Source organism: Schistocerca cancellata, chromosome 1, assembly GCF_023864275.1.
Source record: "Schistocerca cancellata isolate TAMUIC-IGC-003103 chromosome 1, iqSchCanc2.1, whole genome shotgun sequence".
NCBI lineage: Eukaryota > Metazoa > Arthropoda > Insecta > Orthoptera > Acrididae > Schistocerca > Schistocerca cancellata.
The window spans coordinates 794,218,924-794,236,468 of NC_064626.1; the positions used below are offsets into that span (position 1 = coordinate 794,218,924).

The following is a 17,545-nucleotide window of genomic DNA, read 5'->3' on the forward strand; positions in this document are numbered from 1 at the left end:
GAAATCGGTGCATTGTGCATCCAGTGAACTCGAAATGACTCCAATGACAGTGTGGAAAGTCCTGGAACAGAAGCTATCTATGAAACCATCCAAATTGGAGCTAGTGCAGAAACTCAATGATGACAACAAAGACAAGTGTTTTGAGTTTTCTTCGTAGTTGCAATAATTGAATGAAGATGAGGATGGCATTTTTGATCACTTAATTTTTAATGACGAAGCCACTTTTCACACTAATGGGAAAGTGAACAGACATAATTGTCGAACCTGGGGTACAAAGCATCCACACGAATGCATTGAATTCAAGCGTGATTCCCCAAAGGTAATGTTTTCGTGCCTCGTCACGTCGAAGACTCTTCACCAAGAGCACTGTCACTGGATATTCCTACTTGGACATGTTAGATCAATGGCTGATGCCTCAAATGCAATCAGACTCTCTGTTCATCTTTCAGCAGGATGGGGCTCCACCCCATTTTCATTATGACCTGGACACGGAGCTGCCACCTCGATGGATCGGCGGTGCTACAAAAGGGGACAGCTGTTTCATGAAATGGCTTCCTTGATCACCAAATCTCACTCCGTGCGAGTATTTTTTGTGGGAACACATTAAAGATCTGGTGTATGTACCGCCTCTACCACGTGATGTATCAGAGCTCCAGGAGTGAATATGGGAAGTGATCTCTCACTTTTGATAAGTGCCAAGAGAGAGATCACATACTTTCATCGCATTTCATCATCACATTGCTGTCTTTCCACCCTGAGCACCAATAGCAGCTACAGCATGATAATGGTAAAGCTTTCACACACAGGTTGGTTGTACTGAGTACTTACTACACAGCTTGAACTTCACTTTTAGTGAGACTTTATCTTAGTCTTAGTTACCATATCAGTGCTCATTATCTTTTTGCAACATTGCTCTTCTTGTTGCACCACAGTTATGTAATGAGAACATCACAGTGGTGTAAACCTGCTCAATGAGCTGATTTCCAATTTTCGTGCCATAGGGGCCTCATTGTAGTTCATCAGTTGAACACAGATTACTTGGCTTAGAACTTTCTTTTGTCCGAAAATATATACACACAAGCAGAGCATGGTCTTCGGTATTGAGTGTGTAGTAGTGCGCCACAGAAAAATGTGTCAGTTTTGGAAAGAAGCCCCTGTGCACTTATTGAATGCACTTGTGCGGCTAGCTGCATGTTATGATTGATGATGCCTGTTGCCTTTGTTCAGAGGCAATCCTCATTTTCTTTAGACACTCGGCTGACTTTGAGATGACTAGTGCCACTATCTGGAAGGAAGCACAGGTCACAATTTTCAGGATTGGTGTTAGAACCTATCATTGTCCATTGTTTTGAATCTGAGTGATGTGGCTTAAACAGATGCACCGGCAGTTCTACATTGATCTCGCATAAAATATCTTGGTCTGGTGTTTTTGGGTGGAGAAATGTAGGAACCTACTGAATAGTACTGTATTTTAGTGGCCGTTTGTCCTGGTGAACATCTGGTTGGTAGTCATACCAATATAAAAAGCTGTGGAATGGGGCGTTACAAGCTATACTCGGTCAGATGAGTAGATTACCAATATTAATCCACAGGTCACAAAGAGAAAACCTTTACATAATATCGGTAAACTTGAAGGATAATGCATTTAAAATAGTTATTTACATATACAGGGTGTACAAAAAGTCCGGGAACACTTTCAACTATTTATTGCACAAGAATTAAACATTGTACAGATATCATAAATACTGCATTTTGAAGAGAAATTCTGAAAGCTTTTTTTTTTTTTTTTTTTTTTCTTCAAACGTTCGATATGTGAACCATGAATGACCCGGCAGACGTCAATATGGTAACTGAATTCTTGCCATACCCGTCCCAACATGGCATTCTCGACTTAGCAGTCACTACCTGTATTCTCTCCCGGAGGTCTACTACATCACGTAGTAGAGGTGGTACATACAACAGATCTTTAATGTGCCCCACAAAAAAAAATTTCACGCGGAGTGAGATCTGGTGATCGGGGAGGCCATTTCATCATGAAACAGCTGTCCCCTTTTGCAGTACAGCTGATCCATTGACGCGGCAGCTCCATGTCCAGATACTCACAAACTACATGATGAAAATTGGGTGGAGCCCCATCCTGCTGAAAGATGAACAGACAGTCTGATTGCATTTGAAGCATCAGCCATTGCTGCAACATGTCCAAGTAGGGACATTCAGTGACAGTGCTCTCAGCAAAGAAGAATGGCCCATACAGTTTTCAACGTGACAAGGCACAAAAAACATTACCTTTGGGGAATCACGCTTAAATTCCATGCATTCGTGTGGGTGCTTTGTAACCCAGATTCAAAAATTATGCCTGTTCACTTTCCCATTAGTGTGAAAAGTGGCTTCATCACTAAAAATTAAGTGATCAAAAATGCCATCCTCATCTTCATTCAATTGTTGCAACTATGAACAAAACTCAAAACGCTTGTCTTTGTCATCGTCACTGAGCTTCCTCACTAACCTCACGAGGTTAAAAGTCCCTATCTAACAGAAGGGTTTCAATCAACATGATAATGTGGCCTAATTTCGTGCATCCCAGAGAGAGGAATGAGATTTAAACAATGGTATTAGATCCCTACCTAATAACAAAGAATGTCACATTACCCTCTCTGCCGCATAGAAGAAAACTGGTTTCACAAGCAGTGTCAAAATCAGACACCACCAAGCTGAGTGTTATTACGTAACAGTGATTCAAGAGTGTACTCAGAATATGAGACTGGGAGAGGAGAGAGAAGGGGACAAATGTTAGTTTCGTGGTGAACTGAAATAGTATTTAGATTTGATGACAGATGGCTTGGTATGTGTGTTGTGGATTTATTCAAACTGACACCAAATCGATACGTCAGTTTGTATGGTTTGGATTGCAAAGAGTTGCCCCCCCAGGTGTGTGTGTGTGTGTGTGTGTGTGTGTGTGTGTGTGTGTGTGTGTGTGTGTGTGTGTGTGTGTTTAATAGTACAAATTAGATAGAACTTTTTAGGCTCTGCCCATCACTATACTGTGGTGGTTATCAAGAATTTCACACTTGCAAAAATGTATAGGGAATGGAAATGGGAATCAGTCTAGGAGCAATATAAATGTTAATGTAAAATGTTTAATTATTAATCAAAACTGACTCACTAACAGGTGAGTTACATACAGAGTTTTCCATCTTGTTCTCTGTAATTGTTATTATGGAAAGAATCATGACTTTTATATAAACTTCGTGTTATCTTTAACAAAGAAATTAATGGACTCAGATATTTCTGAACTTTTGTGTCCAGTTGTTAAAGTGTTTGAAAGTATGAATCTATTCGAGCCAATATTATTCTAAAAAGTTATCATATAACTGGTCTGCCACATGCAAGTCATAGTTCAATATTTATCAGCTCAGAGTAATCTCCTCATTTATGTGACACTGATTTATACTTGAGTGCTTCTCAGAACAATGAAAAAAATTATTATTATGATGATGATGATGATGATGATGATGATGATGATGATAAGAATAACAAGAAATATAACAACTATAATATAAGACCGCTGCATTTTAAATGTTAGCAGAATTGCTGAACACAGTTGTAGTACTTCTTAATACACCTCTAAAAGTCTCTCACCTTTTGAATAGGATAACTGGATTCACTGTCAGAACTGTCATCATCCTGAAAATAGAAAGCACAGGAAATATTTAATATGGAAGCAAATTATTAAATAGGCATTCATAATATTTAATCCAGTCACATCACGTATCAACAAAGCTACCAGAAAAAAGGGGAGGGCGAGAGGCATAGCATTCTGTAAATTGTGTATTTGTAACAAAAATCAAGAAAATATTAAATCCAACTGTTCTAGCTACATGTAAGGAAACAAGAACATACAGACCTCTTTTACAGGTGCAAAGTAGTGCAATACAAGGAGTGTGTTGGGAAGGGATGTGAAAGAGAGAGGGATTGGGGGGGTCGGTGAAGGGTGGTGTGGGAGGGGGGGGGGGGGGGAAGAGAGAGAGAGAGAGAGAGAGAGAGAGAGAGAGAGAGAGAGAGAGAGCATCATTGTATTTTCCCTACACCTTCACTGCTTCATCATTTGCCTGTATCCTGTAGTGTTCTGGCATCCAGCAGAATGCACCTCATTGGCTTGGATCTGTATCTGATAGGAGACGAGATCCCCCCTTGTTTTCCTGCTGGGGCTTCATTTTAGAGTAATTTTGCAGTTAGTTTTGTGCACAAAGGTAAACAAAAGTTTTTCATTCAAAATTTGGTAAACTTACTACAGATGTTTTTCTTTTTCTTTTTACCCTTCACAGAAACTTATATGAAATGGTTTTATAATAAGACATGAAATGTGTCACTGACATAGTCCATGGGCCAAAATGTAGAAACTTTAAAACGCATAACACAAATACATAACCACTTTGTTCCACAGACAGTAATAAATACCAAACAAGTTTTTGCCATATTTCATGTTTTATTAACATTAAAAAATCATTTCACGTATGTTTCTGCGAGGAGAGGAGGGGGGACGGGGGGAGGGGGGACGGGAGGGTATGCACCAAAGGGTATGCACCAGCTCCTATAACTTTGACACACTGTGGCAGCGTTGGATGACATTTCTGGACACGGGTTGCTATCCTCAATTTGTGGCTCATGACAGCCTCTACAATCCTTCAAAGTTTGTTGTTTGGGGCTATACTTCCATATCACTTAATTTTTGTATAGTGTAATTTTTTTCTAATACCCCTAAATGGGACATTCATAAAAATTCATTGGGAAAAAAAAAAAAAACCCTAATCGAAGAGTATATTTGCAATAAATACGTTAGCTAGGTGCTGTAAAGACTCTGTTCCATGAAAGGCCATGTGTCACCCTTCAAATTATTCAGAAGTATTAATTAGGGAATAGAACTATGGAGTTCAAGGTAACTTACACAGGTTACTGATCCTGCAGCAGAAACAGCAGTAAAAATACTCTGTTGGACTCAACCTAAGGAGTCTTACCACAGTTCATTCCCTAAAACCAGTATTTGTACTTAAGGAGGAATGTGAGGAATTTAAAAATAATTCTGTTGGTTAGAACACTGCAGCCACTCATACAGTATGATCTAGACCAACATAACACTGTGTGGAAAGAGTTCATTGCCTGGAGGAATTAGATTATCAAATGCATTGCTCAGTGCTCTTTAGTCTTCCAATTTTGAAGTTGCAATTTTCAATGTGAATATTTTAGTTTAATGTTGGCAATGACTTATCAATTGCAACTACAAATTACTGCAAACAGTCAAAACTTATTACTATTTTGAATATGTGTTTTGGAAGGTCACACCATCACCAGTTTGATTTATGTCAATTAATAAGGCAAGCATGCATGACTTTTGGAGTAATCCGTGGTACCACCTTTCAGAGGTCATAGGCTCCATTTCTGTTCATGCCAGCACTGAATTCACTTTGTATACACTGCAACACGACTAGAAATGGAGCCTGTGACTACTGAATAACAGTAACAGAGGTTACCTAAAAGTTGTGTATAAATGAAACTCCACTTGATAACAGAGATGTAATCCCTCAAAACATGCTGTGGAAATAATAATACATTGTGACTGGCCACAGTAATTTGTGGTCCCAACTTAGGAAAAAAATTACCACAAAAAACTACTTATCAGTAATTCTTTTTTACATCACTGAAGAATATTATTATTTAATGCAAAAAAAGGGGTCATGTAAATAGAAGATAAATTGCACAATACTAACGTAACGTTTCACCCTCTTTTTATTTCTTTTATATTTTCTGTGGAATATTAAATAGAAATTCTCCCTCTTACATTGTGTTTATAACAAAAAATATATAACACACTTCCAATATTTAACAATCAGGGAAGTATTATTTATGTAAAGAGAAAAGTAATCCTAAATTCATTGCACAGTCAGAAAAATGAATTTGCAACATATCTAAAAATTGTACCATTTGCCACTTTTGGGTATACGCAAAAAACCATTTGACGCTGAACAAAACATTATTATTATTATTATTATTATTATTATTATTCCTAATACTACTAGTAAAACTGATGGTCAAATAATTCTAAAAACTGATATTAAAAGCCAAAGATACCAGTGTGACATGTTCTGCATCTGTCTGATGATTAACTTCTTTCCTTGGGTCTGCAACACCTGCTCTGTGTATACTAATACGCTTATTTACAGCCTCTGACAGCTTAGCAGGTATTCTTCCAAAGGCTGTATGGGTATGTACAGTTGAAACACGTTCTGGTACAAGTTCTGGACGAAAAGACTTAAATAAGCTGTAAACAACGACACTGAATTAGGCAGACAGACACAAATACAATAACATACACAGAGGGTGGGGGGGGGGGGGGGGGAGATAGCAGCAGAGGTGGAGGTGTGAGGGGGGAAAGGAAGCGCAAGAAGCGTGAAGGACAGAGACAGGTTGTTTAAGGTAGGAGAGAGGTGAGATGGGTGATGGAAAAATGGGCAAGGGGATGGAGTGAAGGTGGAGGATTGAAGAGAGAGAAGGGAGATTAGATTAGTTTTTTGTTCCATAGATCCATGCTGAAGAGATCCTCGTGGGTGTGGAACATGTCAACTTTTTTTTTTTAAGCTGAAATAACAATACTAATAGTATGAGTATATACAATACATCATTTTTTAAGCTGAAATAACAATACTACTTGTATGAGTATATACAATACATAATTTGTTTCTATTAAACAATTTGTCAATGGAGTAGGAGGAGTTGGCCACTAGTAAGTCTTTCAGGCTCCTTTTAAACTAATTTTTATTTGTAGCTAAATTTTTTGTGTTTGCTGGCAAATTATTGAAGATGAGTGTTCCTGAGTAGTGGACCCCGTTTTGAACTAAACTAAGTGCTTTTAAGTCCTTGTGTAGATCATTTTTGTTCCTGGTATTGTATGTATGAACTGGGCTGTTTGTTGGAAAAAAGAGATATTTAGGACAAATTTCATGAAAGAGTAAATATACTGAGAGGCAGTAGTTAGTATACCCAGTTCTTTGAAGAGGTTTCTACAGGACGTCTGTGAATTTACTCCACAAATAATATGTATTACATGCTTTAGACTCTGAAAACTTTTGTTTGACTTGAAGAGTTACCCCAAAATATTATACCATATGACATTATGGAATGAAAGTAGGCAAAGTATGCAAGCTTTTTCATTTTTAAGTTGCCTATGTCTGCTAACACTCTAATTGCAAATACAGAATTGCTAACGCATTTCTGCAGTTCTGTGGTGTACTCCTCCCAACTGAGTTTATTATCAAGTTGTAACCCAAGGAATTTAAGACTGTCAACCTCTTCTATCTGCTCTTCTTCATACTTTATGCATATGCTGGGTGGAAACCTCTTACCGGTTCTGAATTGCATATAGTGAGTCTTTTCGAAGTTTAATGTCAATGAGTTGGCTTTAAACCATTTATTAATATCCATGAAAATATCACCAGCAGATCTTTCTAGAACTACACTCGACATACTATTTATTGCAATACTTGTGTCATCTGCAAACAAAATGAACTCTGCTTCTGGCAGTGTAACTGATGAGAGATAATTAATGTACACAAGAAAAAGCAATGGCCCTAAGATGGAGCCTTGTGGGACACCACATGTAATTTCTTCCCATTCTGATGATGACTGATGACTTAATTCACTAGTCCCTTGCACTGACACCTGTTAGTGAGGTATGACTTGAACCCATTTTGCAGCACTGCCCGTGACACCATAGAATTCTAATTTATTTAAAAGGATGTTGTGGTTCACACAATCAAATGCCTTTGACAAATCACAGAAAATACCTGCTGCTTGTAATGTTATTTAATGAATTAAGTACATTTTCACTGTAGGTGTAAATAGCCTTCTCGATATCAGAACCCTTCAGAAACCCAAACTGTGTTCTTGATAAAATGTTATTTGTGGTCAGATGGTTGAAAAGCTGCCTGCACATTAATTTTTCTAAAATTTTTGAGAATGCTGGCAAAAGTGAAATTGGTCTGTACTTTGATGGTATCTCTTTATCCCCTTTCTTGAACAGAGGCTTAACATCTACATATTTTAGCCAGTCAGGAAATGTCCCTGTTATAATTGACTGGTTACACAAGTAACTTGGAATTGTACTAAACTCACAAGAACATGCCTTAATTAACTTTGTTGATATTTCATTGTAACCACTGGAATGCTTTGTTTTTAAAGATTTTATTATGGAAGTTATTTCTTTTGGTGAAGTGAGTGACATATTCATGTACCTGAAGCTATTTGTAAAGGCTAGTTTCAGATATTTGTCTGATCCTGACAATCCCATTCTATCAGTAACAGATATAAAGTACTTGTTAAATAGATTTGCCACACTATGCCCATCGGTTACTAATGTGTCATCTACCCTTAATGCTATTTGCTCCTGTTCCTTTCTGGTTCTACCAGTCTCCTCTTTCACTGTATCTCATATTGTTTTTATTTTGTTCCCTGACATTGCTATCTTCTTCTCATAGAGCATTTGTTTAGATGTCTGAATTACTTTATTTAATATTTTACAGTATTCTTTGTATTTAGCTAAATCATCAGCATTGGAGGTATTCTTGGTCGAGAGATACATTTTCCTTTTTGTCTTACAGGTAATCTTTATTCCTTGTGTAATCCATGGCTTTATTGTAGACTTCTGTTTAATTTGAGTAACTTTTAGAGGAAAACTGTTTTCAAACATGGTACTGACATTGTTCATGAATGTGTTATATTTTTCATTCATGTCATGAGCACTATAAACATCTTTCCAGTTCGTATATTTGACCAGTTTTCTAAGACACTCAATTTTTGGTTGACTGACTACTCTCCTGTACTCAGATTTAGCAGTCTTGATAATCTGCTTAGAATTTACATCTAAAACAAGGAGCTGCACGTCATGATCTGATAGTCCATTTATTACAGGTTTTATAATATGATTTTGTTCCTTTGATTTGTTTATAAAAATGTTATCAATGGCTGTCCTTGAGGATTTAGTGATCCTAGTTGGAAAGTTTACAGTGCGAGTTAGATTGAAAGACAACATTACCAACTGCAGTAAATGTTTACTGGGAGATTGCATTAGAAAATCTGTATTAAAGTCACCAGCAATCAAAATTTCTTTGTTTCTTCCTATTAAATAACCCAAAAGAGCTTCTAGATGATTTATGAATAGATTATAATTTCCTGCAGGTGCTCGGTAAATAATTACTATTACATAGGATCTGTTATGGAACTCTACTTCTGTTGCACATGCTTCTAGATGCTGTTCTAAACAGAATTTATTAATGTCAATGTTCTTGAATTTATAGTAGTTTTTAATAAATGTGACAACTCTTCCTCCATCCATATCTACTCTGCAGAAGTAGGAAGCTAGCTTAAATCCTGAAATGTCTAACATATCTATACCATTGGTCACTTGATTCATCAACTATATTTCTGAGTCCTGGAATGTTCTGATGTAATAAAGATAACTAATACTGCATACTAATGGGATTATAATGGCTTTGGCGAAGATGAACTGGCAGTTTCTGATTACTTTCTGTTAAACATTGTTTAAATGGAGGCTGTATGCTAAAATCTGACTCCTGTTCATCTGTTTTCTCAAACTGAGTGTGTGTGCACCAATCTGTCTTAAAACTCATTGTCTTTCCCCCCTTCCCTATCCTAGAAGATGGTATCATCATACCAGTAATTATAATTTGCACTTGCATTTGGCTTGGCTCCTTGAGTACCTGATATTTGTTTCAGTGGTAGGATGTTATTCCTGACATTGGAATGTTACCTTCGTCTAACCGGTTTAATATGTGCATAGACAAATGAGGAAATCATGTAAAAGTAGTTTCAAGGTGGCCAATGTAATGGAAAAACAGAAGTTGATTGAGCATATAAACTCAATCCCTAACAATCCCTTTCTTGCAAGATGTTGCTTTACACATTACAGTGTGGAGAATTATTTGTTTTGCATGTAATGAGATACGGTCTTTCGCTATACAATTAGCATAAAAAATTATTCATACTGAAAATATGAAATTAGTGTTGACAATATTTGCACCAGATGAAGAAAGTGTGTTTATGAGCCACTGATACAACTTAATACTGATACAAAGATCCCTCCCACTGAACAGCCAGTGGGGTAGGGGACAGGACAGATGGTAAAAAAGACCAAAAAAGAATTTTTAAATATTTCCTCAAAACAACACGTGAAGGCTGTAGGCTTACCATATTATTTGGGTGCAACCCAGGACATACTACCACATTTTAGGTGCAACCCAGGACGTACCACCACATTTTGGATCCAACCCAACATATGTTACCATATTTTTTTGAGTACAACCCAGAATGTATTACCACATTTTTTAGGTCCAACCCATGATATAACATATTTTTTTGGGTGCAACACAGGACACATAACTAAGTTAAAAGTCATACAGGTTACTGAAACATTAAGCTTTATTTATTCAATTGCATTTTTCACTAGACATGAATTTGTTCAGAAATAGTTCACTTGTTTTAATTTTTAATTATACCATAAAATTCACAACAAGAAAATTCTGAATTAATTTTAACATTCGGCACATGTTTAACAGTAGATACTGATAGTCTACCTGCTTCTGAAGACAAAATGTTTCCCTTAATTGAAAAAGCTGTCTCAACTGGAACAAATGTCTCAGGCAAACACATTGCAAAACCAACCACTTCAGAAATATAATTACGTGAAGCATCAGTCTTTAATATCATCCCCTCCTACACGCGTAACCGAAAATTTTCCAGTAGTTAGTGTGCACCAAACATGTTCATTGTTGCAGTCATTATAAAACTTCAAACATTTGCTTTCCTGTTGCAGGTTAACATTAAACACACACACACTCTTTTGCCCATCACTAAGAAGGATAATTGAGATAAAATGACCTAAAACACACAGAAAAACAATGTAAGCCCATTGCCGCCCCTTTGATGTCAAATGATTAAGTGAAAAGTAGTGATACAACCAGTAGCTGTGTCTTCCCACTGACGTCAGTGTAGGTGCTGAGATCATCTGAGAGATGCATGGCCAGAAGATAATGTTTAAAAATGTGGAGAGCACTAAAAAACCAAGATTGTCCACACTACAACCAGACTTATGGTAAGCAAAGGCAATGGCCATGTGCATGTTTGAACATGTGTATTTTTTGTTTCTTTTTCTTTTTCCTACATCTGACTAAGGACTTATTCTTTAAATTGATAGATAAAGATGATCTATCCATTTACATTATATTATCAATCTTCCCCATGAACCATGGACCTTGCCGTTTGTGGGGAGGCTTACGTGCCTCAGCGATACAGATGGTCGTACTGTAGGTACAACCACAATGGAGGAGTATCTGTTGAGAAGCCAGACAAACGTGTGGTTCCTGAAGAGGGGCAGCAGCCTTTTCATTAGTTGCAGGGGCAACAGTCTAGATGATTGACTGATCTGGCCTTGTAACACTAACCAAAATGGCCTTGCTGTGCTGGTACTGCGAACGGGTGAAAGCATGGGGAAACTACAGCCGAATTTTTCCCGAGGGAATGCAGCTTTACTGTATGGTTAAATGATGATGGCGTCCTGGGTAAAATATTCTGGAGGTAAAATAGTCCCCCGTTCGGATCTCCGGGCGGGGACTACTCAAGAGGATGTCGTTATCAGGAGAAAGAAAACTGACATTCTACGATCCCTTAATCGGGCAGGTAGGTTAGAAAATTTAAAAAGGGAAATGGATAGCTTAAAGTTAGATATGGTGGGAATTAGTGAAGTTCGGTGGCAGGAGGAACAAGACTTCTGGTCAGGTAAATACAGAGTTATAAATACAAATTCAAATAGGGGTAATGCAGGAGTAGGTTTAATAATGAATAAAAGAATAGGTGTGCGGGTAAGCTACTACAAACAGCATAGCGAACGCATTATTGTGGCCAAGATAGACACGAAGCCCATGCCTACTACATTAGTACAAGTTTATATGCCAACTAGCTCTGCAGATGATGAAGAAATTGAAGAAATGTATGATGAGATAAAAGAAATTATTCAGGTAGTGAAGGGAGATGAAAATTTAATAGTCACGGGTGACTGGAATTCGTGAGTAGGCAAAAGGAGAGAAGGAAACATAGTAGGTGAATATGAATTGGGGGTAAGAAATGAAAGAGGAAGCCGCCTGGTAGAATTTTGCACAGAGCATAACTTAATCATAGCTAACACTAGGTTCAAGAATCATGAAAGAAGGGTGTATACATGGAAGAATCCTGGAGATACTAGAAGGTATCAGATAGATTATATAATGGTAAGAGAGAGATTTAGGAACCAGATTTTAAATTGTAAGACATTTCCAGGGGCAGATGTGGACTCTGACCACAATCTATTGCTTATGAACTGTACATTAAAACTGAAGAAACTGCAAAAAGGTGGAAATTTAAGGAGATGGGACCTGAATAAACTGACTAAACCAGAGGTCGTAGAGAGTTTCAGGGAGAGCGTAAGGGAACAGCTGACACGAAAGGGGGAAAGAAATACAGTAGAAGAAGAATGGGTAGCTCTGAGGGATGAAGTAGTGAAGGCAGCAGAGGATAAAATAGGTAAAAAGACGAGGGCTAGTAGAAATCCTTGGCTAACAGAAGAAATATTGAATTCAATTGATGAAAGCAGACAATATAAAAATGCAGTAAATGAAGCAGGCAAAAAGGAATACAAACGTCTCAAAAATGAGATCGACAGGAAGTGCAAAATGGCTAAGCAGGCATGGCTAGAGGACAAATGTAAGGATGTAGAGGCTTATCTCACTAGGGGTAAGATAGATACTGCCTACAGGAAAATTAAAGAGACCTTTGGAGAGAAGAGAACCACTTGTATGAATATCAAGAGCTCAGATGGAAACCCAGTTCTAAGCAAAGAAGGGAAAGCAGAAAGGTGGTAGGAGTATACAGAGGGGCTATACAAGGGCAATGTACTTGAGGACAATAGTATGGAAATGGAAGAAGATGTAGATTAAGATGAAATGGGAGATACTATACTGCGTGAAGTGTTTGACAGAGCACTGAAAGACCTGATTCGAAACAAGGCCCCGGTAGTAGACAACATTCCAGTTGAACTACTGACGGCCTTGGGAGAACCAGTCCTGACAAAGCTCTACTATCTGGTGAGCAGGATGTATGAGACAGGCGAAATACCCTCAGACTTCATGAATATAATAATTCCAATCCCAAAGAAAGCAGGTGTTGACAGATGTGAAAATTACCAACTATCAGTTTAATAAGTCACAGCTGCAAAATACTAACTCGAATTCTTTACACACGAATGGAAAAACTTGTAGAAGCTGACCTCGGGGAAGATCAGTTTGGATTCTGTAGAAATATTGGAACACGTGAGGCAATACTGGCCTTACAACTTATCTTAGAAGAAAGATTAAGGAAAGGCAAACCTACGTTTCTGGCATTTGTAGACTTAGAGAAAGCTTTTGGCAATGTTGACTGGAATACCGTCTTTCAAATTCTAAGGGTGGCAGGGGTAAAATACAGGGAGCAAAAGGCTATTTACAATTTGTACAGAAACCAGATGGCAGTTATAAGAGTCGAGGGACATGAAAGGGAAGCAGTGGTTGGGAAGGGAATGAGACAGGGTTGTAGCCTATCCCCGATGTTATTCAATCTGTATATTGAGCAAGCAGTAAAGGAAACAAAAGAAAAATTCGGAGTAGGTATTAAAGTCCATGGAGAAGAAACAAAAACTTTGAGGTTCGCCGATGACATTGTAATTCTGTCAGAGACAGCAAAGGACTTGAAAGAGCAGTTGAACGGAATGGATGGTGTCTTGAAAGGAGGATATAAGATGAACATCAACAAAAGCAAAAGGAGGATAATGGAATGTAGTCGAATTAAGTTGGGTGATGTTGAGGGTATTAGATTAGGAAATGAGACACTTAAAGTAGTAAAGGAGTTTTGCTATTTGGGGAGCAAAATAACTGATGATGGTCGAAGTAGAGAGGATATATAATGTAGACTGGCAATGGCAAGGAAAGCATTTCTGAAGAAGAGAAATTTGTAAACATCGAGTATTGATTTAGGTGCCAGGGAGTCGTATGGAGTGTAGCCATGTATGGAAGTGAAATGTGGACGATAAATAGTTTAGACAAGAAGAGAATAGAAGCTTTCGAAATGTGGTGCTACAGAATAATGCTGAAGATTAGATGGGTAGATCACATAACTAATGAGGTGGTATTGAATAGAATTGGGGAGAAGAGCAATTTGTGGCACAACTTGACAAGAAGAAGGGACCGGTTGGTAGGACACGTTCCGAGGCATCAAGGGATCACAAATTTAGCATTGGAGGGCAGCGTGGAGGGTAAAAATCATAGAGGGAGACCAAGAGATGGATGCACTAAGCAGATTCAGAAGGATGTAGGCTGCAGTAGGTACTAGGAGATGAAGGAGCTTGCACAGGATAAAGTAGCATGGAGAGCTGCATCAAACCAGTCTCAGGACTGAAGACCACAACAACAACAACAACATATTATCAATAAGTGATTATTTTCTTTGTTATATTAGCCCGAAGGACTTATTCTGATAGCTAAATAATATCTACCAGTCTCTTTTCAGTGTGCCTGTCTGCCACTTAGTACATTTTCTATATTCTGAGATCTATCCCTTTCATAATGTTTTTGAATTCCAGATTTTCCATTGTTTAGCTCCTTTAAAAGATATTTCAAACAATCAAACACACTTGGATAGCAAAATTCTCTCTGTGCTGTATTAGCACATTAAATGAAAACATTATGAGCTGAAGCACAGTGAGCTGCTTCCTTCATGAGTCTATTACCCATAAAAATGTGAACCTATAGCTATGAATCTGAAGAAACAATGACCACACTGCAGTTCTCATACAGTTCACACTGTGAACAGACAGTAAGACTTTATTTACACAGATTAATCTACAAACCTCACTAGATTTTTAGAGTACCGGGTAGAAGTTATCAGCAATAAATACTCCACAAGTTCTTGTAAACGAATAACTTCAGAATATCATTTGTTACTCTTCTCCTCGGATAAAAGATCAGGTTTTTTTTTTTTACCTCATGAAACTCTAATCATTGGATTAAGAAGATCAATATCAATATTTGTAATCACATGTGAACACAATGTACAAAAATCTTTACACATTTATTACAGTATTTAAACAATGGAAACTCCAGATTGGAGTATCAACACTCTTAGGAAAAGGATAGATTGTTATTCACTGTAAAGATGAACCATTGAGTTGCAGACAGGCAAAACGGAAGGTCTGTTACAGAGTGTAGGTTTTGACCAAAGCCATCTTTAGCAGAGAAGAAACATGCACATTCACGCAAGCAAGCATCTTTACAGTGAGTAGCTATCTATCCTATTTGTAACAATGGAAACTATAGGTTGAAATATAAACATTAAAAGGGGAAGGTAGATTGGTACTTACTACAAAGATGACACATTAAGTTACAGACAGGCACACATTAGCTTTCAGCCAAAGCCTTTGTCAGGATAGGGAACACACACACACACACACACACACACACACACACACACACACACACACACACTTGTGCGAGAAGTGTGTTTCCTTGTGTGTGTGTGTGTGTGTGTGTGTGTGTGTGTGTTTCCTTTTGTAACAAAGGCTTTGGCCAAAAGCTAATATGGAAGCGGCTTTTTGTTGTCTGTCTGCAACTTAACATGCCATCTTCATAGAAAGTAGCAATCTATGCTTTCCTTACATTGCTGGTATCCTTTTTCTAATATTATCATTACAATGTTCAGCCTATAAAAGTGTGAATAGCACCTTCATTTTTTTGCTGTTTGAATGGTTCAACATGACTCTGAACATGATTTACCTGCATCTTGTTCCAACATCAGCAGCTTTTCTAGCAGTTTTTCTTCCAACCAATCTTTAAGTCTTTCATGGCAGATTTCATTTACCTAAATGTAAACTTTCCTGGTGTATGCTACAGAGAAAAGCTCTCTTGCTTCTAGCCAGATGGTAGTGTTAAAATACTGTGATATTTTCACAAGTGTCATATGCCTCTTCTTCTGGCAAAGACTATGACAAGTTTGACACTCTGTGAAATGTCACAGTATCTTAACACTGTTGCCTGGCCAAAAACTCAACCGCTTTTGATAATTTCTAATCATCGTTAATGAACTGAAAATACCAGAGATATTTCACTGGCATACTTTCAAGCTACCTTCATACTTTTTTTTGTTAGAATACTGGGAAGTAGCCACTTATCCCCAAGTTACTTTCCAACCGATTACCTTCCTTCTTAATTGTATCTCTGGAGTAAGTGAAACCATATCTTCATATTCTTTGAAGAATGAATGAAGTTAGGTCTACTTTTTAGCTTCACCATCTGAAATGTGCATACATCTTCAGACTCACTGGACACCCTGTTTGGCACTTTTAAGCCTAAAAGCTCTCTCTTGTCTTCTCATTGCCTCCCTCATCTTAACTCACGTTCTGTCTCAGCTAGAGACAAAAGATACTTTACTTCCATTTGAAAACTTACTGTTCACATTGCAACTGCTGATCCAATAGCAGTAGAACAGAATACTTCGTGCAGAAATATTTTGACGTTTGACATGGAGTGAAGAAAGAAACAATTTGCTGAAGCAACACATTACTGTCACACTGTCATGAACAACAAACCAAAATTAACAAATACCAAAATTAGGTATAAATTGGAGCATTATAAAAATTTGTGGCTACACCAACCACTTAAATACATCAGTTTTAACACCGATCACCATGCTAATTGTTTGCAGGTCTTGTGACCACTCCAAGGGCACAAGCAGACTGAGGTTCAGTACATCACACGCAGTGGCAAGTATGACTACTATGACTTTTGGTACTCTTCAGCATGTTTAATTATTATTTTCCTCCTAAATACAAAATTCCAAAATGAGAGCTGAGAGAATGTGTGACATTGTTAAACAGTTTAGTATTTACAATATTCAGGTTGACAGACCTGTTTTAATGTGCAGCAGCTACTACAACTTTGTTGCAATTGACGGTGAGCATAAATGCTCAGCACCATGAGTAAAGTACAAAGCATGCCAAGACTACGGAATATAGGGTGACAACAGTACTGTAAGTCAGCAGTTTATTGGGAGTCACTGGCACCTTAAACATAAAAAAGTAGAAATGATTTTTTTTTTATGACACGGTGCCTGCATTTGTAGCATGTGGTACTCCCCTTCCCAAGCTCACCAACGCCACTATGAAATCTTATCAAGAGAGGTACACTGGATACCTTCAGCCACTTAACAAAACATAACTGTCACAAATCAGAGGAGTAGTTGCTGATGATCCAGTATCTTTTATTTATATGAAATCACTGCCAGGCAAACCAAATGTATTGAATATTTTAGTGGGACACCTGAATGAAGAGCAATTGAAAACCATCTTTTAGGTAACTTCCTCTCTGGTAAAACAGACAAATTAACTGCAATCCCAAGTCTGAACAATGTACCACATTTG

The 17,545-nt window shown here is 37.7% G+C and overlaps 1 protein-coding gene across 3 annotated transcripts in view; it reads right to left on the reverse strand.

The window, feature by feature from the left end:
- Positions 1 to 17,545, reverse strand: part of LOC126187769 (centromere protein I-like) — a 351,829-nt gene that overhangs the window by 227,395 nt on the left and 106,889 nt on the right. For all 3 annotated transcript variants that reach the window (XM_049929046.1, XM_049929037.1, XM_049929054.1), the window contains exons 6-7: positions 6,127 to 6,316; positions 3,640 to 3,684 (exon numbers count right to left, since the gene is read on the reverse strand). In XM_049929046.1, the coding sequence (XP_049785003.1) occupies positions 3,640 to 3,684; positions 6,127 to 6,316 (235 nt within the window). The remainder of the gene's footprint in view (positions 1 to 3,639; positions 3,685 to 6,126; positions 6,317 to 17,545) is intronic.